The sequence below is a fragment of the Centrocercus urophasianus genome, unplaced genomic scaffold (assembly GCF_019232065.1).
Source record: "Centrocercus urophasianus isolate 14NV4802_14NV808 unplaced genomic scaffold, USGS_Curo_1.0 seq_42, whole genome shotgun sequence".
In the NCBI taxonomy this organism is placed as follows: Eukaryota; Metazoa; Chordata; class Aves; order Galliformes; family Phasianidae; genus Centrocercus; species Centrocercus urophasianus.
In genome coordinates, this window is record NW_024885000.1 from 1,372,264 (window position 1) to 1,396,326 (window position 24,063).

The 24,063-nt window shown below is 44.6% G+C and overlaps 1 protein-coding gene across 2 annotated transcripts; it reads left to right on the plus strand.

The window, feature by feature from the left end:
- The first annotated feature begins 3,623 nt into the window (after positions 1-3,623).
- TSPAN2 (tetraspanin 2) lies at positions 3,624-20,777 on the plus strand. 2 transcript variants are annotated; one of them, XR_006171248.1, is made up of 9 exons: positions 3,624-3,728; positions 6,706-6,808; positions 15,778-15,875; positions 16,299-16,373; positions 16,877-16,975; positions 18,105-18,179; positions 19,152-19,235; positions 19,989-20,120; positions 20,366-20,777. XR_006171248.1 is itself a non-coding variant. In XM_042833772.1 (8 exons), the coding sequence occupies exons 1-8, from the start codon at positions 3,660-3,662 to the stop codon at positions 20,052-20,054; spliced, it is 669 nt and encodes a 222-aa protein (XP_042689706.1). In that variant the 5' UTR covers positions 3,624-3,659; the 3' UTR covers positions 20,055-20,777. The 2 variants fall into 2 exon arrangements, 1 of the variants encoding a protein (XP_042689706.1); XM_042833772.1 differs by having other exon boundaries at positions 19,989-20,777.
- Positions 20,778-24,063: the final 3,286 nt, after the last annotated feature.

Consider the following 24,063-nt stretch of genomic DNA (forward strand, 5'->3'; position numbering starts at 1 on the left):
TGCATAATTGTAAAACGAAGTGCAAAGAAATGCCCATGCTAGAAAGCTGTTGCAAATACTCATATGCTTATTGCACCTAAGATACACTGTGTGAAAAGAAGGAAGGGAGAAGACACTTGGTAATAGGAGGCTATGCATAAAGCAAAGGCTGAGTGAGAAGCAGTGCATGGATTTTGAAGCTGGGCATGTTCAGGATGGAAATAAAATGCCAATCTTCACAGCCAATGTGAAATAATTTTGTGGGTTGTCTGAGCTGGAACAGGCTGCCCAGGGAGGTGGTGGAGTCTCCTGCTCTGGAGATGTTCAAGACCTGCCTGGATGCCGACCTGTGCAACCTGGTGTAGGGAACCTGCTTTGGCAGGGGGTTGGACTCGATGAGCTCTGGAGGTCCCTTCCAACCCCTACAATTCTGTGATTCTGTGATTCACAATTTGATAACCCTGTTCACAGGAATATTATGAGATACCTTTTCTTTTTTCCCCTAAAATGATATTGATTTGTGCCATAATGCCCTGTGAAATAACACATTAGCCACTTGGTCAAAAATCACTAGGTAGGCAGAAATAGAAAAGGTGATATTAATAAATTTCGAGGCAGCACAGACACTGATGACCAGGAAAAAAAAAAAAAAAAAAAAAAAAAAAAAAGCAGAGATCATTAAGTAGGATGACAGATATTGGTAATTTAGGGCAAGAAACATGTTGGATGTGAGATAGAAATCTACATACCTGAAGTAAGGCAGCCTTCCAAGTCGGTACAGCAGTACTGATATTGTGGGAGCATCAGAATGGCAGCATTTCAGATCAGATGTCCTTTCTTTTTTGCTTTCTGCCGGGCTTTTTAATTTCTCCTTTCCTTTGTTTTCATTTCCTCGTTTGCAAAGTGCTGAGGCTTCTGTGACTTAGCTCTCGGCGCTGCTGCCTGGCATTGCAAGAACCGGCTGCTTCGACCACACAGGAATTGACAGAAGAGGGTGCTGCAGCATTGCAAAATGGAATAAGGAGAGGCATACAGCTCTGCGAGTCCTGAGCATCGATTTCTGAGGAGCAGATTGCAAAGAGACAGTTGGTTTCAGTTCTGTGTTGTGACTGTGGTTCAGCTGCCATGCCGTACCCTGAGGTCCCATCCTGGAAGGGCTGCGGGGTCTGGGGCTGAGCTGGAAAAGCAGTGATGTTGGAGTTCCAGTAGGAACTGACCGTGTGCCCACTTGATGGAGAAATCATCAACATGGAAGCTTGGGGAAAAAGGGCAAGATGTATATGCCACACACTCCTTGCCATTAAGTCTATGAGTAATTTGTCTTATCTTCATTTGTACTTTCTGTAGAGTGAATTGTGTAGAGTGAATTTAATCTTGATTAAATCGGTCTTGTGCTTCATGTTTTACAGTGGTAATTAAGGTAACACACGCTAAATCTAGTCAGGAAACAACACACATCAGCTCTGTCCTCCAAAATAAAGGGATCCTGTCCTCCCAGCTCCTCTTATGTATTCAGCTGGATTCTCTCTTGGCTCTCTTGAATCTGAACTCACAATGAGCTCCAGTTTCTTGAAAGAAAGAGGGAAGGGAAGGGAAGGGAAGGGAAGGGAAGGGAAGGGAAGGGAAGGGAAGGGAAGGGAAGGGAAGGGAAGGGAAGGGAAGAGAAATAATCTTCACAGCTCTCAGCTCCCTCCTGTGAACTTTTAGGAACAGACTTTGCTGGATCCAGATGTTGAGGAGCCTAAAATTCCTGCCCAGAGCTCTATGAGAAATTGTGGAATTCAAAATGAAAGTTTATGAAAGATGATCTTTTGAACTGCTTTGAGGAAGGAGATTCACTCTGTGCTTCTTCCTATGAGAATTTGGGGGTGAAGAGGCTGGGTGAGGGGAGTGGGTCCAATCCTGAAGCTCACAAGCATTTTCTGCATGGGGAGTGCGGCCCATTTGCCATACAAGGCCTCCAGGAACAGCGTTTAGAGAAGAACATTGAATAAGCAGTTAAATAATCGTTTCTGAAACATTTTTGAGAAGAATTGCAAAAGGCTGCACTCTGCTCCTAAACTATTTGGGAAAACAAGCATGAAAATTAGTTGAGAAGCCCAATGTATGACTTGTTAAAAAAAACTATTTTTCCCTCACGAGACAGTGCAGAACTGTTCCTTCTTTTAGATTTTTTCTTACATTTTCAAAGATGAGGAGATGATGAGCTGCCATTATTTTGTCTCTTCAAATGGATTCCTAGGCGACAATTTAGAAGGGGTGCAATGGGCCCTTTAGGTCAGTGCCCAGAAAGCAGCTTGAAAGTTCCCTTAAAGCAACAACAGAAGATATTTCATTGCTAATGGAGCAAGAGATGCTTCATAAAGATGAGCAGTTGCAATGAAAATAAACCGTTCGGGGTGGTTTAAACAAACAAACAAAGCAAAACAAAACCTGGCAGGCTTTTTTATAGCAGCAGAAAACAAAGTGGGCAAAAACAGAAACCACCCCCCAACGTCCTTTGGGATAATTGGATCCAAGGTTAGTGTAATTGCACTTAAAACAACAAAACCCAAGCATCTTTCTTATGCTTTTTTGCACTGTTTCCTTGTATACCTTGAGAGAAACTGACTCTGAAACACAAAAGTGGACGAGTACAACTCTGCCATTACTTCAGTACAGCACAAAGCAGGAAATGACTGCTTTATTCGTTGAGCACTGTCAGGAAATGCCCAACATAGAAACCGCACTTCTAAGACACTGTGCCTTCCATCAAAGGGCTGCAGGCAGCTTCAAAGCAACTTCCTAAGCTGTAGAAAACAGTCAGAGAGGGAGGTGCTATGGGTTGGGGAACAGTGAGCATTTCTGGTTGAATTGTGAGGAGAAAAGTGGAAGTGTGAGTGAGTGGAAAATAAGCTTGAAGGGGCCGCAGTTGATGAGTGTGAGGGCAAAACATAGAATGACAGAATCACAGAACGGACAGGGTTGGAAGGGACCTCGAGGATCACAAAGCTCCAGCCCCCTGCCACACACAGGGCCACCAACCTCCCCATTTCATACCAAGCCCAGGCTGCCCAGGGCCCCATCCAACCTGGCCTTGAACACCTCCAGGGATGCACGGGGCATCACAGCCTCTCTGGGCAGCTGTTCCACCACCTCACCACTCTCATAGCAAAGAACTTCCCCTGGCATCCAACCTCAATCTTCTCTCCCTCAACTTCAAACCATTTCCCCTCGTCCTGCTGTTATCTCCCCTTTCCAAGAGTTGATTCCCCTCCTGTTTGTAGGCTCCCTTTAGGTACTGCAGGCTGCAATGAGGTCACCCCGCAGCCTTCTTTTCTCCAGGCTGAACAAGCCCAGCTCCCTTAACCTGTCTTTTTGGGGAGGTGCTGCAGCCCCCTGATCATCTCTGTGGCTCCTCTGGACCCTCTCCAACAGCTCCCTGTCTTTCTTGTATTGGGGGCTCCAGTCGTGGACGCAGCACTGCAGATGGGGCCTCACAAGAGCAGAGTTCCTTAGAGCCCAAGCTACGCTTGGCTTCATCCCATGGCCGCGCGGGGGCGGCCCCGGCCCGCAGGGAGCGGATTGCGCTGCGCCCCGCACCTGCCGCCCCGCCCCGCCCGCTGCCCGCCCCGCGGAGGCGCTGCCGAGTCGGGCCGGGCCGCCTGGGGAGCGGAGCCGCCGCCGGAGCTGCGTCCGCTATGGGGACGGAGTACGCGCGGATGCGCTGCATCAAAATCTTGCTGTTCATCTTCAATCTGAGCTTCTGGGTGAGCGCCGGGCTGCGGGCGGAGTGGGAAGGGCGGAACAGCGGCACCTGCGGGACGCGGGCTGGGCGGGGGGCTGCGGAGGGCACGGCCGGATCAGCGACCCCGGCTGCGGCGTGCTGCCGGACACCGGCCGTCCCGTCGCCCTGCCGTAGCCCGTAGGGCTGTCCTGCATCGCAGGAGGAGGTCCGCGAGTCCCCCTGTGCGGTGGGCTGAGTTTACACCGAGAGAGCGGCGTGCTTCTGCTCTGCCGTTTCGTGAAGATGCGTCTCGTCCTGGGAAAACTTGATGGAGGAGAGCATTGCTGAGAAGAGATAACATCTTGTTTTCAATGGTAACTTGAAATAGCGACCATCTCCACAGCAAACATAACTTTGCAAACTGCAGAGGCCGTGTGAGATTCTCCCAGCATCCCCTGCAGCTTCTTGCAGTGCTTATCCACAGTACGAGGAGCTACGAGATCTGGTTTAGTGGCTTGTGGTAGCAATGGTAATGGGAGGACGGTTGGACTAGATGATCTTGTAGGTCCTTTCCAACCTTGTGATTCTATGATTCTGAATCTATGATGCTTTCTCATGATATCCTTTCAAATGGCGAAGAATAGCACTCACTGCAACACCCTGAAGAGATCAGGGAATGCCTTTCTCCTATCGTAACAGATTTTCTCTATGCTCACAGTTTCATAGCACAATTTATTTCAAGTTATCTTTTCTCCCCATGTTGCATTTTCTCTTCCCATAGTTTTCCAGTTTCACATTTAGAAACAAAGCTTTTTAAAGCATCTTTTTCTTGCTTTCTGATTTGCTGGGGAGAAAAAAAGGTCACATAATAATCCTGTTCAGCCTCTCTGGAGCAACCAGCTTTGAGATTTTGTCTCCTTTAAACACATTATACTAAATGCTTTTGCTTCTTGGTGACAGCTCTGCAAGCCCTGGGTACACAGTGCTGCTGTGCTCTGGGAGCAGAATTATGTTGCTCAGCTGCAGCTGCAAGTTAGTGAGAGAAGGACAAAGCTTTGTCACAAGAGTGACAATTACTTGTGTTTTGTTATCTGTCTTTTCACTGAGATGGAAGAAAGCAGCTCCTCAGCTGGACTGGGGCGTTCCTTTCAAACACTTCCAGACTGTCACAGGCACTCATGGCCTGGATGGACAAGAGGGTCTGTGCTGCCCAGCAGTTCACAGGCTGAGCCCACTCTGTAAGCAGGGGAGGTACAAACACCAGCGCTGGTACTCTGCGGTGTGACTTATTTCATTCTTCACCTTCTCAGAGAGAAGTGTTAATTCCAAGCTATGTTTGCCTGCCTTCTTTGCTTTCTTAGAGTGCTAGCTGAATCATAGTGCCACGCAATGCAAGATAGAAGCAAAAGGCACCAAGTGCACTGGGGTTGGTCAGCTGCAGGTGTTTGGTGACTTTGTTCAGGCTGGGTGGTTGCTGGAGACCTGAGCCCTAAGCCTCCATCAGTAGAGTAGGAGAACATTCATAGAATCCTAGAATATCCCAGCTTGGCAAGATTGAGTCTACAGAAGGATGGCTCCAGTTCCAAACCCTATGTCTGAGGGTGTCCAAATGCTCCTTGAAGGCCAGCAGCTTGGGGCCATAATCAGTGCCCTAAGGTGACCTGCTCTATGCCCAGCCATCCTCTGGTGCAGAACATTGGCACCCAGCATGGTGCAGCTCCATGCCGTCCCCTTGGTACTGTCATTTTTCACCAGAGGGCAGAGATTCCTCCCCTGTGAGGAAGCTGTATGCTGCCATGAAGTGGCTGTGGGCCGCCATGAGGCCTCCCCTCACACTCCTTTTCTCCGGAGAGAACAGACAAGGAGACATCATCCACCACTCACACATCTTGCCCTCCAGACCCTTCACCATCTTCATAGCCCTCCTTTGGGTGCTTTCTACACAGAACTGTGCCAGGTCCTTGTGGCCTGAGGCACTGCCTAGAGGTGTTTCCCCTCTGCTGATGTTCCTTGGCACTCCTGTTTGATCTTGCCATTTGCACTAAAAGTAATGTTTCCCTGAATTTGGTAGCCTCTCATGCTTCTTTGTTAATCATTTATACGATCTGAGGTATTGTGTACTGTAATAAGCCGTTCACCTCCAAATTCTGATAGGGAGTCCCATAGGAAAAATGCCCTGCCAGAATTGGTCCAGAGACACTTAACTTTAGCACATGTTGAAGAACAACGCTAGCCTTTATTTCTGGTAAGCCTCTAAACAGAATCTTCTCACAACTCGGCAGCAGCAGTAATTCTGAAATGACTGAAAGTTTTCCTCTTGTTTGGTATGATGATGGAGGTCCAGCTGGTCTCTTCTTACTGTCACATATCTTGTGACCCTGGAGCTGGACCTGTGATGCCTTCATGGAAAGGGGGATCTCTTAGCACAAAAGGCTGTTAATTTGCCCTAAAACAGGTAAGAGGATTAAAAAATGTCAATTAATGTACTTCTTTCTGTTTGGTTTGTGTCATGCCAGCAGCGCTCCCACAGATCATGCTTTTCCCACAGCAGCAGCATCTTGGCTCCAGGCTGAGGCCGTGAGTGGCCTGCTGCCTGCAGTATGGCTACAGTGCAGTGGTTGGTCTTCTGGTAGGTAGGAAGGAAAGCAGTGCTTCCCATTGGATTTGCATCCTGTCTGTTCTCATGGATGCTCACACCCTCACCTCTCTGGCCCTTTTGTTCCCCTGTTCCTTGTCTATCACAATTCAAGCCAAATTGTAATGTCTGGAGGAGCTTATGTTCAAGGTTTGAAAGTCACTGGTAAGTTAAGAGGCACCAGAGCTGAGGAGCTGGAAGAACAAAGTGCATTGCACTGTGATAGGAGTTCACCGTTATCAAATACTAGCAAGAGCTTCCTGAGTTTTTGACGGTGTAATGTTGAGCTTTCGGATTTCAAGAAAGTGTAAAATGCCACAGACACTTTCTTTATGTTCTCCAGCCAGTTGTTATTGAAGTATTGACTAATCTGTGTGTTTTCCAGCTGGCAGGATTGGCTGTCATTGCCTTTGGTCTGTGGCTGCGGTTTGGTGGGGCTATGGCAGAGTTTGCTTCAGACAAAAGGTCTCCAGAGTATTTCTTCATAGGTAAGTTGTGATGACAGCAGCCAATAGCCTTGGCTTCATTCTTAGGGCATGGGAAATAGCTCAGTATTTGAATTATGCAAAGGCCAACAATACCTGAACCAAACTGCACAAAACCGGGTGTTCTGGTGCTGTGTCTTGTGAGTGATGGCCTTCACCCCCTCTCTCCTTGTTATCAGTTTCCTTAGGCCTAACTGAAAAGCCTTTCTCGATTCCCTTAGGTCTAACTGAACTCTTCTCTCAGACTTGATCCACTTCCCACATATCCTAAGTGAATTGTGCTTATACTGTTGCAGTAGTAATTGAGATGGGTCAGAGACTCCTGCAACACAGAGCTCACCAATATATCCTTCCATAGTTTTCTGTGCAGCTTCTAACCAGAAAAGCAACGGTGTCATTTCTGAATGCCTCTGGCACCAGCAGAGGAAAAAGAAAGGCTTCTGCTCACCAGTCCTCCCTGTGTCTGTAAGCAGAGGCCTTCAGTGTGATTTTAAGTATCAGAGCAAATCCTTCTACAGCTGAAAACTGCATGATGCTCGGTCATCTCAAGAGCTGTTCATCTAAGCGAGGCAGGAAGCAACAAGTTCCCCAAGTCCACACAATTGGTTTTGGTCACTTCTAATTTTAGGCATTTAACAATTGTTTTTTTTTCTCCCTAGTTATGTTTTTGGGAAACACCACTTGTGTGTTTCTATAGAAGTGTTTACAAGAGCAGCTGTCCACGATGGCCAGCAACTGCATTTCTTCATCCACTGGCAGTTGCAACTTGCCTTTACATTAGAAGGGAGAGGGGTTTTTTTTGTTTTAATGTTTCACCCCTTGAGTTAGACTGAGCCAATACAATCCAATTTGTACAGTTATTTTTGCCATCTGAAAATGCCAGGTGAATGAATACCTGTTCAGCCATCAGTCCATCCTGGCACAGTGTCCAGGAGCTGACTTGACCCAGCATGTCAAGTTACAGTCAGTTGCCCATCACGGGAATATTGACTGGACTGTGCAGTTACTTTAGATACACCCATTTTCTTAACAAAGACCACCACCCCGATACACCATAGTCTTAAGTCAAAGCTTTTTTGATATATGCATGGAACAAGGCCAGAACACAGAGCTGACTGTACAGCACTGAGGGAATAAATGGGTTGAGTGTTATGTCCAGCAAAGCTTTCGCTGGAGTTTGGGAGGCTGAATAAAACCATTCAGATGGAAATGTGACTGGGATCTGAGGGATGCTGCAAAGTGCTCTGTAGCATCTCCACTGACACAGAGAACCACGAAGTATCATTTACTTTTTCTCTTACATCTGTGTCAGCAGCACATTGAACCATTACCTTTATTTCCAGATCCAGTTTATATCTGCTGAATTTCCTGTGCCGTATCTTGAAACTCTCCCCTGCCTTACCCACTTATATTTGATCCTGGAGCTTCAACAAGACACAGGGAAGGTTCTGTCCTTCAAATTAACTACTGTTGGTTTGTTAGAAGCCAGAAAGTAAAAGCTGTAGAGAAAACAAGTCCTAGCTTTGCAGAGTAATGCTGTGTAAACAAGATTTTCTTTGGTGGCAATCTCTGACAGATTTAATCTGCTTCAGTCCTCAGTAAGAACTGCAAAAGCTATTGAGAATTGTTCATTTTAGGAAGTCCTGGGGAATGTTGCTGTAAAAGTCTAGTCGTGCTCTGTGACATTCAACTACTGGGCTGATTGTCACGTGTATTTGTAGAGCTGTATGCTGTAATGTGTAACAGCTAGCAGAGGAAGTGATAAGGAACAGGACATAAATATATTGAGAGTTCTTTTTAACCTGTACTTTTGGCTGAACTCTAGGGCAAGGTTTTGACCCTTTTTTGTAATAGACAGACTTGAGCAAGTCTGATAAAGAAAAAAAAATAATGATCTGCTTCCCACTCTCATAACAAATCATATTAAATGCTGTTATGACTTCTGAGCATCTGAGGGGTCAGCCAGTCAGAAATCTGAGCATGTTAACAGTCTGTGACTAAGGCAACGGTAAAAGAATGGTGATAAATTCAGTACCCGTGTTTTAGGCAGCAAGCATGGCTGCAATCAGTGGTCATGCTTGAGTGCTTTAGCACTCATTTTCAGCTCTAAGTCCCTCGAACGTTTGTGCATTCAACACATCTTATGGTGTTTCTAGGAGTACTGTTTATTTGGCTGTGTGCATTTGCTCAGTAACACGCAGTCTGGGCGACAGCCCGAACTCTGCATAGCAATTCTTAATATGGAATTCTGTGCAGTCCACAAGAAGCAGCTGCCCAGAGGGCTGAAGGAGAAAGCAGATTGTCAGCGTGACCTGGAGATATGAGCATACAGCTGTGTATCTAAGAACAATTTACTTAGCTCTACACTGATTGCTCTTGTGACAACTCACCCTCTGTGATCAGATCAGCTCCGTGTCAGTGCTTGGAACAACACTGCAGTTGCATTTAGATGTTTGTAGGCTGAAACACTGCCTGGAATCACCATCTTGTGGGCAACGTCTCCTTTTCTTGCTTTCAAAGAGCAGCATATTCTGTTGGCTTTTAATTATTTGTTCCTTTTTTGTGTGTATTTTTTGTTTTTTTTTTAAACCTGTTCTGAGCTGCCAGCTGAAGCTACCCAGCCTCTCTCTGTTTCCTGGTGATTTTTTTTTTTCCTGGATTGGAAATTTTGTTTTAGTTTAAAATAATTGGTAATTATATCCTTGCATTTTCCATTAGGATGGAAGAGTGTCCCTAAATAGCCCTGTTCTTTACCAGCAGTTCAACCCCTGGAATAGTTCAGGCCAGGACTTGGCACTCAGGCCTGCTCAACTTTTCCAGCCAATTCAGTGTTTGTGTTGGTTTGAGAGCAGCTAGCAGGCAGCAGTGTTGAGGTCAGGCACATATGTGGTGTTAGTTTCCCATTGCTTGTGGTTTTGTGTTCAGTGATCTGTATTCCCCACTGCAGGTTGCAGTTTTTTAAACTACAACATAAGGAAATGGAACTGGAACTCCTTCACCCACGCAGTCTCCATCTGCTCTGCAGGGTGCATCTTGCAGAGTAGAAGACAAGTTTTCACTTAGATATAAGGAGCAGCCTTCTAAAATTGGGCATCTTCTCCTTCCAGCTCCCCAGCTTTTGGAAATCCCATTGCAGTGATGAGGCATGACGATGTTTGCATGTTGTTCCATCCCACTGTGGTTTAAAAAAAAAAAAAAGATAATTTCAGCAAAGTCAGCAGCTGGATAATAACATCTGAGTTGTCTGTGACCCTGTGCTGACCAAATGGGGGAAAGATCTTTTGCTCCTTTAATTAGCTGTTTGTAATAGTGCTGTTCTTAAATTAAATCTACATATATATACACTTGAGCACAGATGTGAAGACAGAGTGCCAGCTGAGCACAAGTTCAGCATTTATGAATAGAGAACTAAGACACGGACTTTTAAAGTGTCAGTTCAAGACATTTGCTCTCTTTTCTTTGCATGAAAGTCTGTTTTGGCTCCGTGGGCAGCATGGAGGGCAAATTTAGTGTATCACTAACAAATGGAGTGCAGTGAAGGTCACCTCGGTGCCAGTAGCACTGAAAATGAAGCCTCATCAAGAACGGTAACAACTGATGAATGTGAATGCATCAACTTGGATGGCTCTCAGAACGGGCAGCACTGAATCATTGCTTCTCCAGCACAGACAGAGCTCACCAAATTTCTGCCATGTTATGGTCTTTGCTCCAGTTCTGTGCTTCAATCCAGAGCCAGGCCAGCTGTGAGTAGAAGTTTCAGGGTGGCTGTGGCTTTTTCGTGGGGTCCGAGAGAACATGAGTGATCATTCTGGCTTCGAACAGCACGGTTAGATGGTGCATGCCTTAGGATATGAAGTCATGTCTGGAGTTGAAGGATATTAGTATTTTTTCTCCATTGGAATGGGTGCCCATGCAAACAAGAGTTGGCTAGCAGTTAAATCAGTGTAAACTGCAATTTCTGTGCCTCATTCTCTTATATTCTATTCATGTATTTTGTAGTCAGGCACTGGACCCTTACTTAGCAGTATTTTCTCTCCAAAATTCATAGCCTCACAAGTTCTGTCAGTCTTAACAGGAGAGCTGTTGACAAAGGAGTCTCTGTGTAGAGATGCAGCACCACAAGTGGAGCGTTGAGTGGTCCTGCTATTTGCACTGAGCCTTGCAGAGGCTTTTAGTATGTACTTAGAATGTAAGCAGTGAGCTAATCTGCCTTTCTATCATCTTCTGTGCAAGTTTCTTCTGCAGTCGAAGGGTGGTTTGGCAAAAGCTGATAGTGGCCCTGAGTGGAAAATGGAAGCTGCTGCACTGGAAATCAGCTTATGATGATCATCAGTGCCCCTACCTCCAAGAAAAAGCACCCACTACCTGAACTCTGACAGTGTGATTTACACAGTACATGGGGTATCCCCTGGCCTACCTCAGTGAGTGATTACACAGTTGTGTTCTGTTCTGGTCACTCAGCCCATCAGAGGCAGCTGACAGCACAGTGGTCTGCAAGCCAGAGCTGCAGAGGTTTAACAGTTCAGCTTTTCTAGAAACAGCTCCAAAGCAAAGAAGGCAGTGATGTTCTTGTATGACTGAATAGCTGCTGAAGGCTGTGTGACACTGTGTACAGATGATTCTGTTTGTCATCTTTAGTGTATGTCAATTTATTAATCTTTAATCCTCAATCTAGCCATGTTAAAAGTCATAAATACAATGGTTACATGCAGAATTACGTAGCTACATTGCCAAGTGTTTTCATTTTATAGTCCATTAAATATTTTAATAGGTGTACATAGAGGTGCTGGGAGGCATCAAGCCAGCTTGTATCTATAATTCTTTTGTGGTTCCAGGAAGATTAACTGCATGATATCTGTCACATTCACACAAAATAGAGAATTATGTCTGTACGTTGTGCTCAAGTTAAGGATATGCTCCAATTCTCCAGAAATTCATCTTCCTTCAGAGGACTCTGCCTCTCTTCTCCATGTATTTTATAAATGTATCCAGAATATGTATTTACTACAGATCTGTTAACATAAAAATGATTATCTCTGTTAACACACCTGGTAACTCTGCCACTCAGTGAACCACTTGTCTGGTTTGTTATTTCCAACCTCTATGGGTGTTTCCCATCTTTTCCAATGCTGCATTTGCTCTATGGGTTCCTTGGTGTTCTACTGAGGACTTGAAAGCCTCTGTCCATCAGTGAGATATCTCCAGGACTGTAACTCACAGTGTCAGGAAAACCTATTCTGGTTGTGTCTGGGTTCTAGGACTCCTGTCATCACTGCCTCTGGATCACTTATGCCAAGAACAGAGCTGCTTGTTTTCTCAGCAGCGTATGAACAGTTGGCGTTTTGTTTGCTGTTAGTTACTCAGCCCAAAAAAAGAAAGAGTTGAACTATTTAAAATGGAAAGTGACCATAGCAGCCAGGTAAACAAGAAACCCATGCGAAATAAAGCCAGAGAGATGGTGTAGGATTGTCTGCTCCGGCTCTTTACGATAGGCTCCAGGCGTGGGTTTGTGCCCCAGAGCTGTCAGTAAGATTTTGAAGAAAACCAGCTCTGTGAATGGGCTCTGCTTCAGACTCTGAATTGAGTTCTTTACCAGTCCAGGAGGCTGGCAGAGTATTTCTGATGGTGGTGGATTTGTGTCTGAAATAAGAATGTTTTTAACATCAGTAGGTTCCTAATCTGCCTGGTTTGCATTATGTCTCCTTTCTGCTTCATAAAGCATGGCATTATATATATCTGCCTATCAGGCTGCACTGGGATATCCCCTTTGCAGTGGAAGCCAGCGGAGAAGTAACCTGGTCACCGATTTTTTTACAAGGTGGTCTTCAATATACCTGGTTTGAGGCAATCCCAGACAGGCTGGGCAATGGGTGGATAAAGTCCTGTGGAGGAGGACGTGGGGGACTGGTGGATAAAAGGCTCAACTTGAGCCACAGAGTGCGCTTGCAGCCCAGAAAAGCAACCATAACTTGATCTGCTTCAAAAGAAGTGCATCTTGCAGGTCAGAGGAGGTGATGGACCCCACCTGGGGCCTGCAGCATGAGGCCATAGCTCCATTGGAGTGGGAGCAGAGGGGGGCAATGAAGATGATCGGAGGAACGCAGCACCTCTCCTATGAAGTAAAGGCTCTAAAAGTTTGGGTTTTTAGCCTAGAGAAGGCTCCAGGGAGGCTTTATAGCGGCCTTCCTGTACTTAAAGGAAGTGTAAAGATGGGGAAAGACTCCATCAGGGAGTGCAGTGACAGGATAAGAGGCAATGGCTTTGCACCCCAAAAGGGTGGGCTTGGGTTAGATATTCAGAAGAAATTGTTCACACAGGGTGGTGAGGCCCAGCGAAGTTGTGGATGCTCTGTTTCTGTCAGTGTTCAAGGCCAGGTTGGATGGCCCTTAGAGCAACCTGGTGTAGAGGAAGGTATCCCTGGCCGTGGCAGGAGGTTGGAACGAGATGGTCTTTGAGGTCTTTGAGGTCCTTTCCAACCCAAACCGTTCTATACCTGTTATAAAAATGTCTTATTTCTGGGTGAAAGGTTGCGTGTGTGTATGATAATAGACACTTAAAAGCATCTTTAGTTCTACAGATATATATATATATTTACATGTCCTCAGTATTTCACCTAGAAGGAGCACTCTGAGTATCAGCACTTACTAATCCCAAGCTGAGCATGGACAAACTCCAGAATTAACTCTCCTGAATACAAGATGGAAGAAGGTGGATTTGAACTCCTGGCTAGCAGAACTGTGGGCCCAAGGGCAAACAGCAAATTCAGCTTTGTTTAGTGTGTGGTGTGAGAAGTTCTTCCTGTAGCATGCCTTAAAATGGAAGTTCTGACTGAGGTAGCGGTTTAGTTGTGAGTCATGCCTGTGAAATGCTAAGGCTGCTTGTCAGGAGAGAGCAAATCCAGGGTTTGGAAAGTGGTCTTACCCCTGGACCTCAGAGAACTTTGTCTTTGCTAGCTGGAAGCAGCAAAAAGGAGAGGGAAGGTTTCTCTCCTGTCTTGCTAATAAAAAAGTCTCTCCTAAGTTGCCTGATAAGTAATTACAGGGATTGAAGTAGGAAGTAATATGCAGAAAACTGCCCAGGAAACATCTTGGTAATTACACTGCGTTTGTTACCATGGAGATCTCAGAAAATGGCAGTTTGGGTGTTTGGCAGTTGAACAGCAGGTTCTGCACCTTGTATTGAAACTGATGGTTTTTTTGTGCTTCTTTGATGGAGGCTGACCTTTACTCCTGACCTGCAGGCACCTTTGTATATCTTTCCCTAAGTGAAAGCATTCACTGTGTCGTGAATATGTGTCCAAGCATTAGAATGCTCAGTCCTGGGAAGCCACAAGATGCTGAATATTACAAATCTAGAAAATACATAATATGAAGTGCCAGCACTTTCAGCAGCAAATCCCACTTATCCGCTGCCACAAATCTGGCAAAGCCATATTAATTATAATTGTTTTATCACTATTTAGAAGAATAGGGTTTTTTTCCTCAGCAGTAATCCCTGGCACAGGGCGTGAAGGACGGAGGAAGAAGAGGAGAATTGCAATACCTGGGACAGGTATCTGGCTAATACAGCTAATACAGTGACACACCAGTGAATGGACAGCAGGCAGGAGTCTGCTTTCTTCAGGCAGGCTACACCTGTGTGGCAGCATCCTCTCCACTTGTCTATCCTCATATTCTTTCTGTTACTTTATTTTCGTTTTCCTAGCAATCCATGCAAACTGTCAGTTGCAGGGCTTTGTAAAAGGCTCGGTCACACAAGGTCTGATAGTAAATGCCTGCAGCTCTGAACATGACGTCAGATCTTAGTATCTGTCAATTGGTCATTGAGAATGCTAAGTGCTGACATGAAAAGTTTGAGTAATCAGAGCTTAGAGGAGAGCTCACTGTGCCATCTAGTGTGCTCAGTGTGCAGCTCCAGTGTCTTTTCATTGCAGCTCAGGGAAAGAAATGAAGCTGCTTTTTCAGACAGTAGACTGGCATGGCAGATCTCTGTGTCCTCCATGTCGCCTACACAAGTCCAAGACTAGAATTACAAGACACTACGCAGAGCCTTTGGTACTTTGGCTGGCATGGCATCCAGAGATAAAGCTCACAGTTGTGGTGGTTCTGTAGAAACTGACACCACACACAAAGTATGTTCATGTTTGCCAGTAAGGAAAGAATTCTTTGCTCTGGTTTCTTTTTGTCCCAGATAAAGCCTGTATTAATAAATAAAGAAATAAACTGCTGGGTAGAAGTATTTTCAGCAGCTTTATAGATAGCAGAAATGAATGCAATTCCTGTTACCCCTGCAGTTTCTGTACTACCAAGTTCTGGGCATAGCTGGTATGCTAAGTCTGTTGTTCTAAGTAAGTATGGGGCTATAGTGCCATCTCCTATGTCCTGTACTTGTCTCAGGGTGGCCCTTTGTTGGCAGTCTCATCCACAGATTGCTTCATTATGCTCTTAATGCATTTAGTCTGATGCTCTACTGCTTGCTGTTTTCTTTACATCATTACATTTGTCCACGGGCAGATAACTACTTTGGCCCATAGCCTCAAGTCCATTCTGCAACACAGTCCCACAAAGAGGTTCCCTGAGGTGTCTGAGCATTTCCCAACACTAATTAACAACTGCAAAACATTAAGCTATGACTGTCCGGAACAAGAAAGCAATGCAGTGTTGCCACTGGCTGCTGCATGTGGGCAGCATGTATCGTGAGTTTAAGGCTGTGCATGCAAGGTTCCTGGTCTGAGCTGCTCTGGACAAAGGAAGCTTGGGAAGTGCAAGTCTTTTTGTTTATCTCTATGAGATTTTCCAAGAATTCTGAAGAAATCACTGGTTTTGTTTTGTGGTGAGAGCATCTTCTCTGGGTAGTAGATATTCTTTATGAAAGCCAGAGACCACTGTTACTTAAAAATATGTGTTTTTGGCAGAACAGGCATCGAACTTTGAGAAGAGGAAACCTTAAATTCTGATCTCGATTTTCCCTAGGTCTGTATGTATTGGTGGGAGCAGGGGCTCTCATGACCACAGTTGGATTCTTTGGGTGCTGTGGAGCAGCGCGGGAGTCTCAGTTCTTGCTTGGAGCAGTAAGTGAAAGTTTCAAGGGGCTGGAAGTGCTGTGAAATGATTCCAAAGATTCTTCTGTCATTAGTGGAGGGACCTTTGCTGTCCAAGATCTGAAATGTCCTCTGTCCTTTTACGGGTTAATCCATCATCTGTAGTTGCTGTGTTAATGCATGGCTTGCATACATTGCCTCCTATAACACATTTCCTGGAATTACCTTGTCATTCCTGAAACTACATCTGAGCCACACTGTGCCATTTCCAACTTTGTTTTCTTGGTACAAGAAGGCTGACTTGATGCCCTTATCACTGACACTGCTCATCAGCTTATTGTCATTCACTGTGTGAGCCCTTGAGGTCTAGACAAGGATAACAGATTGAGTGGCAGTACATTAAAGCACACTGTGCAGAATACACTAACATAAGGTTCTGTTCTCCCTCTGCAGTTCTTTGCTTGCTTGTTGGTGATATTTGCAGCTGAGATCACCGCTGGAGTGTTTGCATTTATAGGCAAGAAAGTGGTGAGTAGCAATCCACTTCTGAGCTAACAATGGGGCAGTTCTGGGTTCCTGTGGCTGATTGACCTACAGGCTGGCTCATATTCAGGAGAGCTTTCCTTTCTTCCTAACAAAGCTCTTTAACATTCTTATCTGCAGTAAATTAGAGCTTGTGTTATCACAAATCCAACTTCAGAATGGGATGCTGGTTTTGCCCCTCCTCCTCCTTCTCCTCAATAAAGACTGTCTGTGCTGTTGAAGGAACATCAAGTAGAACTCTACAGTAGGAGTGTATTTCCTGGGAGAAGGGCAAATGAATTCAAACACTGAATTTGTCCAGCTGAGAACTGTTTAGCCAAAACACAGAATGCAGCAGGCCACAAAGCCTCCTATCTTTCCTACCATGTCTACCTCAGTTTACCAGGAATTATTTTCTGCTCTGGAGGTTGATGACTCAAGCTGGAAATCTGCACTGGATTGAGAGTAAGACTTATTTGCCTCTCACTTGGTAAGTCTGATTTCTGCAGGCAATACAGGAAGCCCAGAAAATCTATGAAGACATCTATGAGGAATACATGAAAAATCCGGGGAAGGTGAACAGAACCATCTATCACTACCACTTGGCTGTGAGTAGTCATCCTGAGCTTAAACACCTTGCGTTACTACTCTACTGTCACACTAGCATTTAAAATTCAGAATGTCTCCCATGGGGGTAGGAAGGATAGAACTGAGTGCTGCTTAAAATGGACTCAGAGGCTCATGGCTCTGTTTCCGGATGGTTGTGTCACAATTTTGAGTTTTAGATCCCAACTGATTCCTATCTTTGAAAGTAAGAGTGGCCAGGTTTTTAAATTTGAAGGTAATGCTTCTGGTCTTTATTGTGCAGAAGGTATGTCTACTATGGACATTGTTTTGTTTTCAAATCAAGGCATAAATACACCAAAATGCAGAGAGAAATAGAAAGGTGAAAATCTGCGTTTTTTTTCTGAGGAAAAACTGCCCAGAGGAACTGCAGAGTTACCAATGGCAAGTGAAGTGACTGAACTGAGACTGAGCCAAGTAGAGAAAAAACAAAAAGAATAGAATGCATGACTCCATTCAGGCCACCCAAAGAGTCGGGGTCTGAATCAGAATTAGGACCTGTGACTTGGGAATGTCACTCGTGTCTGTCACCCTGTGTCTACAGTGCCTCCCATGGAGATCCAGCCCTCGCTTACAGCATTCTCACGTTCTTTACAATAAACATTTCACAACCTCAGACCTTTTTGTCCTTCCTTCGTGGCTGTTATTTCTAAGCTGAGCAGGAATTTCAAGCATTTTGTGGGAGAAAGGCCAACAGGAAAAGCACTGACTTGTTCGGGTCTGCAATCATAGCACTATAGTCTGTCAGAATTCTGATATTCTCTGTTGTAGCTTTGTTCATAAACTTGCATGTGATATTAGAACTTTCTGCATCTAAAAGTACCCATTTCCTTGGAGCCCAGAGTTCTGCTTTTCCAAAATCCACTTGTTTGTTTTGTTAATAAGATACTGATGGAAGGTTTTGTTAATACAGTTTGTCTGTTTGCTGTGAAATTGATTTTTGAGAACTTTGGCCCATGCAGTTGGAATTGTTATCAGAGGTAGCAATAGGCACAGTGAATAAATCTGTGACTTGATCAGTATTCTTTCTTTTTTTTCCAGTTATTTGTTGCTATCAGTTGACTCACAGTCTATGATTTTTCCTTCCTTTGACTCTCTCCCTCTCTCATTCAGCTCCAATGCTGCGGTAAAGATAATTTGGAACAACACGCAGGATTACCTTGTCCAGAGAAAATGCAGGTGCCAAAGGCAAGTGTCCTCTGTTCTGGTTGTTCTGATAACTTTTTCATGTCAATCACTGAATAAAACTGGAGTCAGTCTATATGTAAAAGGAAGGAGTGTCCTTTTCCCCTTATAAATCCCAGCATGGAATTTACCTGCTGTAGGGAACCTGCTTTGGCAGGGGGTTGGACTCGATGATCTCTGGAGGTCCCTTCCAACCCCTACAATTCTGTGATTCTGTGATTTCTGTATGAAGTTTAACAAAGCAGAAGCTGGGGCAACATGCCCAGCCCTAAATTCTAATGCCTGCTTGCAGCATCCCATGTTATCTGTGACAGTATTACACAGCCTGGGAATCAAGGTGGGAAGGATGTAGCAGAAGAGGAGTTGTAGAATCATAGGATGGCTTGGGTGGAAGGGGCCCAAAGGATCAGCAAGTTGCAACCTCCCACCACGGGCAGGGCCACCAACCTCTGCATCTGGCACTACCCAGGTTGCCCAGGGCTCCATCCAACCTGGCCTTGAGTCCTAAATGAAAGGCCACTTGAAAGCTGAGTTCTGTCAGCAGTCTGTCTGAGTGACGCATAGAGACTCCTGCATGGATGCTCTGTTGTTATTAAGGATACTTTGATTTCTGCTTTGGGGGGAATTTGCTTATGAGTACTGTATCAGTCTGAGGGGAAAGGCTCCATATTTTATCATGGCCTATTGCAGAAAGGGTCTTAAATGGAGGAAAAACTGATTGTGAGAAGATTAATTGTGTATGTCAGCATGTACAGGCAGTAGGTAAATAGCAGCACATGCAAGCACCACTGCCTCACTGGGAAAGGCAATATGCTGTCCAAATGGTCCAACAAAACACAGATCACAGGTGCAAGAATTAGGGCAGTGAGTGCAATAATCCCTTTTGTGTTCATCTGCTGTTCAGTGAGAAGAGTTGGCAGAGTTGTGCAGTGTGTTTTTCTAGGGGTGAAAATCTTTCTGTTTTGTTTTGAGTAGAACTGCCTGGTTGAAATCCACAACGTAATCGATGCCAATCTGCATCTAGTTGGGATTGTTGGAATTGCAATTGCTGGCACCACAGTAAGTAAATCCACACGATCACCCTTTTTATTGGTATTTGGGCCCAACACCCCATCCTTTACCCATAGCTCTGTTTTGCAGCAATTGGTGAGATTTCTCAGAAGTGAAACTATTCTTATTGCTCTCAGTGTTTCCTCTCTCTGGGAATTGGTCACAACTGCACAAATGGCCTCAGATGACTTTGTTTTACCAATTCATTTTGTGTCCCTACACAAGGTTCAAAGAATCCACTGGTAATCTCATTTTGTTGTAATAGTAGGAAAGTGGTGTACACGTGGAGTGGACGCAAAACCAAAAAGCCACGGTGGCATTTGAGCTGTTCCAAACCAATTGCAGACATGGATGTGTTAGAGCCTTAGAGGATCTATTATTTAAATTTCACATATGGAATAGAAAGTATCAATCCTTTCTACAGAAAACACCTTCTCAGGAAAATGCTGTCTGTAGCATTAGTTCAACGTGAAGGATCAAGTCACAGTTCATGACATCAGTGCAGTTTCTGTTAATAACATTTGGGGACTGTAAGGCTGGCCTTTGCATTTAGAATAAGGAACAGTGAAACCAGTGTGGGAACAAAATCTTTGCTTTGAGTATCAGTGAAAACTCTCTTCTGTTAATTGTCCGACGTCTTGAGGTTTGTAATGCAAGCAGTCACTTGCTACCCTGAAATAAAAGCATTCAATGCTGTTCAATGCAGTCTATTTTACAATTGTTTTGTGAGTGGATCCCTAAACTGCATTCCTTCTCTTCTAGATCTTTGGCATGATATGCAGCATGGTTCTCTGCTGTGCTATCCGTAACACGAGAGATATGATCTAAAACTGTCACTGCACAACTGTGTCCAGAAGCTTTACAAGAAGTGCTCTTCTACCCAGCTTAATAACTGTAATGTATTTTAATTAGTGTTTTAACATACTGAGAGGAAAATATCCCACGAGGTGTGGAGGTGAATTGTATTAGTGGCAGTAAAACTGAAATGAACAAAAAAAAGGGTTTTAAAATGTCCTTTTTAATGGAAAGAGCCGAGATGGCATCAAAGACTAATTTGATTTTTAATGTTTGTGTATGTGCAATTTAGAGCTTACATATCTATAGGCACTGTGTAAGTACATGCATTTCTCTCATTACAGATATGTATGCACATTATCTGTGCATGTAGTACCTTATGTAGGTAAGTATGTGCAAATGGGATGTGTTGTGTGTCCACATTTGCATGCACATTTTTCCAGTCTCACCATGCAGGAGTTGTGCACACACCCAGAGGTTGCTTGAAACACTTTCATTCCGACCCCCCTTTGCCAAGAGCTGGTGGAGGAACAAATGCCATTTTAAAAACGACCCAGCATCCATTTTGTAACTGTTCCGTCCAGCCCCCAAAGAGGAAGTCTGTTTTGTTTTAAACGGCTTTTGTTGTTACAAAAGGGTCTCCTCCAGCACACTCCTTCCTGGAGATCTTCCAAAGCCCCTGGATGTGGTCCTGGGCGCTCTGCCCTTCACGGCTCTGCTGCAGCACAGCGCCTGGATCGGAGGGACGCAGAGATCCCTTCCAATTTCAACCACTCTGTGATTCTGTGACTTCACTGGTGTGCACAGACCTGAGTTTTGTTTTTGTTTAAGTCCAGTCGTGTTTTCATGCAAGTACAGAAAGCTCTGTGGGAGGAAACAGTCCAAGGAGATCTGGCCTAAACAAAGAGGGGAGGAGGTAGGAAGCTGGCAAGATGCAGTCATTTGGGAGCGATTGTAACACACAGTGTGGTTAAACTTCTCATACTAGCCTGAGACCAAAACCAAACCACCAAAACCTCTATGTGTTAAAGGGGCCACTAAAATCTTAGTTCAGAAGTCCCTTTATGCTGTAAGACTGAGATCTATAATGCTGGCGCAGGAGTAGAACCTATAGTAAGAAAAGCAGCAGCTTTGTCAGATACCCTGTAGAGCCTGGTGTGTAGAATCCAGTGGAGGAGAAAAAATGGTCAGGGAAAAACACACAGCACTTTAATATCCTCTGGTTTTGCTTCTGTGACTATCACAGCTTCCTGAGGGCTCCTACCTCAGCCTCCCACCCCTTCCTGCAGGCGTAAGGCAGAAAAGAAAGATGGGGCTTCTTTTCTAAAAAAGAAAAAGAAAGAAAAAAACAGAAGAGCAGAGCCACAAAGTAAATTTTCTTACTGGGATTTGTAGATTGCATATAAAACAAATACTGTTCTTGAAATACCTCAGGGCTTGCCTTTGCGTTATTTGTTTCTATATTGTTATTTTTATATTCTTCATACTTATTTATGAGAGTGTTCCTTCTAAAGCAGCCTAGAAGGGAGAGAGTTTGTTCCCAGAAAGAGCAAATAAATTACAGCAAGGGCTCAGAATCTCTGAAATTTTTGCTTAGTCCAGTTAATTTAGCATTTCAAAGAATAACTTTCTGCTAGCAATGCCCCTTTAATTATTACCAGCTCAGAGTTCTTATGCAGTTGTTCTTTTTTAAGAGAATAGATCTAACAGAGTTCAGTTAAATGTCTCAGTGAATGGTCCGTGATGCCTAATGTGACTTGGCATTTACAAGTCAATTATCTCACTAAAACATGATGGCACTTCAGGTAGTGCCTGCAGTCCAGTGCACGTGTTTGTGTCACATACATCCCTCCTGATGTTTTTCTCTCATTTCCAACAGAAACTCCAATTTCTATCAATTTTCTGTTATTTCAGTATTGGAAATGGTGCTGCTGTTCCATGTTTCCCACTTAATTGACTCATCTTGCTGTCTTTTACATGGATGTCACTTTCCAAATTGTTCACCCACAGGCTGTCACTATGCAGTGACATTGATACAGCTGTGCACTTGTAGGGGAACCCTTGGGTCGGGGCTTGAGCTGGTGACTGAGCACCTGGTGAAGGGGTGCTGTTGGCCTAAGGAGCACACTGTTTGCACCTGTGCTCTCCCATGTGCCCAGAAGGGCTGCACCCAATGCAGAGCCACCCTGGGCTCATTTCAGGGGCAGCCACTGAAGGGAGAGCATCCTTGGACCTAGGCTGCTTCCTGAGGAGTGCTGCATGGCCAGAGAGCCCCTTCACCAGCTGGGTGAGTTCAGTGCTTCTTTCTGTATAATACGGCATTGGCCTACTGTGAATGCTTTGTGTGGTGTCACCAAGAGCCTATCAGCAGCTATTTTGCATAAAATAGCATTAAAAATTGCACTAAACATGAACTGTGATAACAGCTGCATGCTCAGCAACAGGTGAGCAGTTTCCAGGCTGAACTCCAGGTCCCCATTTGCAGAGAGGTATTGCATCACAGACCAGTGAGCTCTGCTCTTGTTTCAGTGCTTAATGGTGCAGGACCTCTGTTCCTTACTGGCAGTACAGAGACATTTCTAAGTAACTGCATTGTGTATCCACAGTAAGAAAGCTTTTCAGAGATAACTAAATCCAAATCAGTACCGGAGCTTCCTCAGGTACACTTCAAAGCTGCATGTCAGGATTTAATTAACCAACTTCTGCTCCAGATTGGTACTGACTGCCTCAGAAGTCAGCAGAAGTGCCCATCTAGTCAGGAAAGTGGCAACAGACCAAATCCTTCTGGGGATAACTCTGAAAGCACGGCGCATCTTCTTCCTATTCAGTCAACCATCTTGTTCTCAACTATAAACGTGTAAATAGTTGATTCTTGTTTCTTTGAAGATCATTATTTGTCATTCCCTTGTCTGGTTTTCCTGAGTAACAGCCTCCAGTGGGAGCTTCACATACTGCAAACTAACTGCAGCCTATCTTGCAGAGACTGAGCAGGAGCTGATGAAGCACAGCCTACAGTGAGGATTCGTATTTCACTGTTATACCAAAAGTGATAGCTTTATAGCAAGACATATTTCATGTGTATTGAGAAGGAAGTCGGGTTATCTTAAGCCTCCAAATACTCTTACAGCCTTCAGAGGCTGATCAACAGCATCAGGTGCTGTTCGTAGGGCACCCACATAACGGAGCTCACCAATCTCACTTCTCTGGTCACTGTTGGTTCTCCACAACACAAACTGCTTCCAAGGTGACGTATTTTTCTACAGCACAAATTGTGATTTGGGGCAGAACTGGGATCTTTGTCTTTGCACTGTCTGTAGCAGCATTATCTCTGTCACAGCTCTCTGTGGGAAACGAAAAGGAAATGGAGCAATGCTTATTCTGTTGCTGAAGGCAGCTTTTGCTTTCCGTTGGTTTAATGTGTACTAAAGTGGAAATGTGTTGGTTTTATTGTCTTGAATTTGAAACAATGTTCTAATAAAAATAACCAGCAATACAAGACTCTCAGAGGCTGTCCTGGTGCCCTCCTGTGTGCTTCCATGCTCTGCTGTGACTTCCTGGTCAGATCCTTGCCTCTTCTCAACATTGTAGGGCTGTCTGCATTTCTATTGCTTGGTTATGTGGAAAGGAGCCATAGGGTGCAGCACAGTCACCCAAACACCTGACCTGAAGGAATTCTTGCCTGGAGGAAGGGTTGTTGTGAACCCGAGGGTCTTCAACTTGAAAACATGCTGCTGAAAGGCCAAAAGGGGAAAAAGTGCTTTGAGAACACATGAAGAGGTGTTTAAAATGGTGCAGTAAGACTCACTCAAATGCCTTAATTTTGTTGGGATTTTTCTTTTTAGTGTGAAAGGAATCATCCAACCCAAACCATTCTGTGAGTCTAGCTGTTTTTCTCTCTGTGCATTCCCATAGGCTTTAACCATACAACTAGGTTAACTTTTTTCGCATGCGTGCTTTTAGACTGAAGGCACGTCCCTCAGATGCAGCCATGAGAGATCATAGCAATAACTTTGCTGTGTCACTTATTGCTGTAAGGAGGTAC

What these genes read in the sequence shown, in the direction of transcription:
- TSPAN2 (XM_042833772.1), top strand. Translation starts at nt 3,660, where the DNA reads ATGGGGACGGAGTACGCGCGGATGCGCTGCATCAAAATCTTGCTGTTC. An exon ending in TCTTCAATCTGAGCTTCTGG is followed by an intron (nt 3,729 to 6,705) that starts GTGAGCGCCGGG and finishes TGTGTTTTCCAG; the next exon opens with CTGGCAGGATTGGCTGTCAT. An exon ending in CATTTATAGGCAAGAAAGTG is followed by an intron (nt 16,374 to 16,876) that starts GTGAGTAGCAAT and finishes TGATTTCTGCAG; the next exon opens with GCAATACAGGAAGCCCAGAA.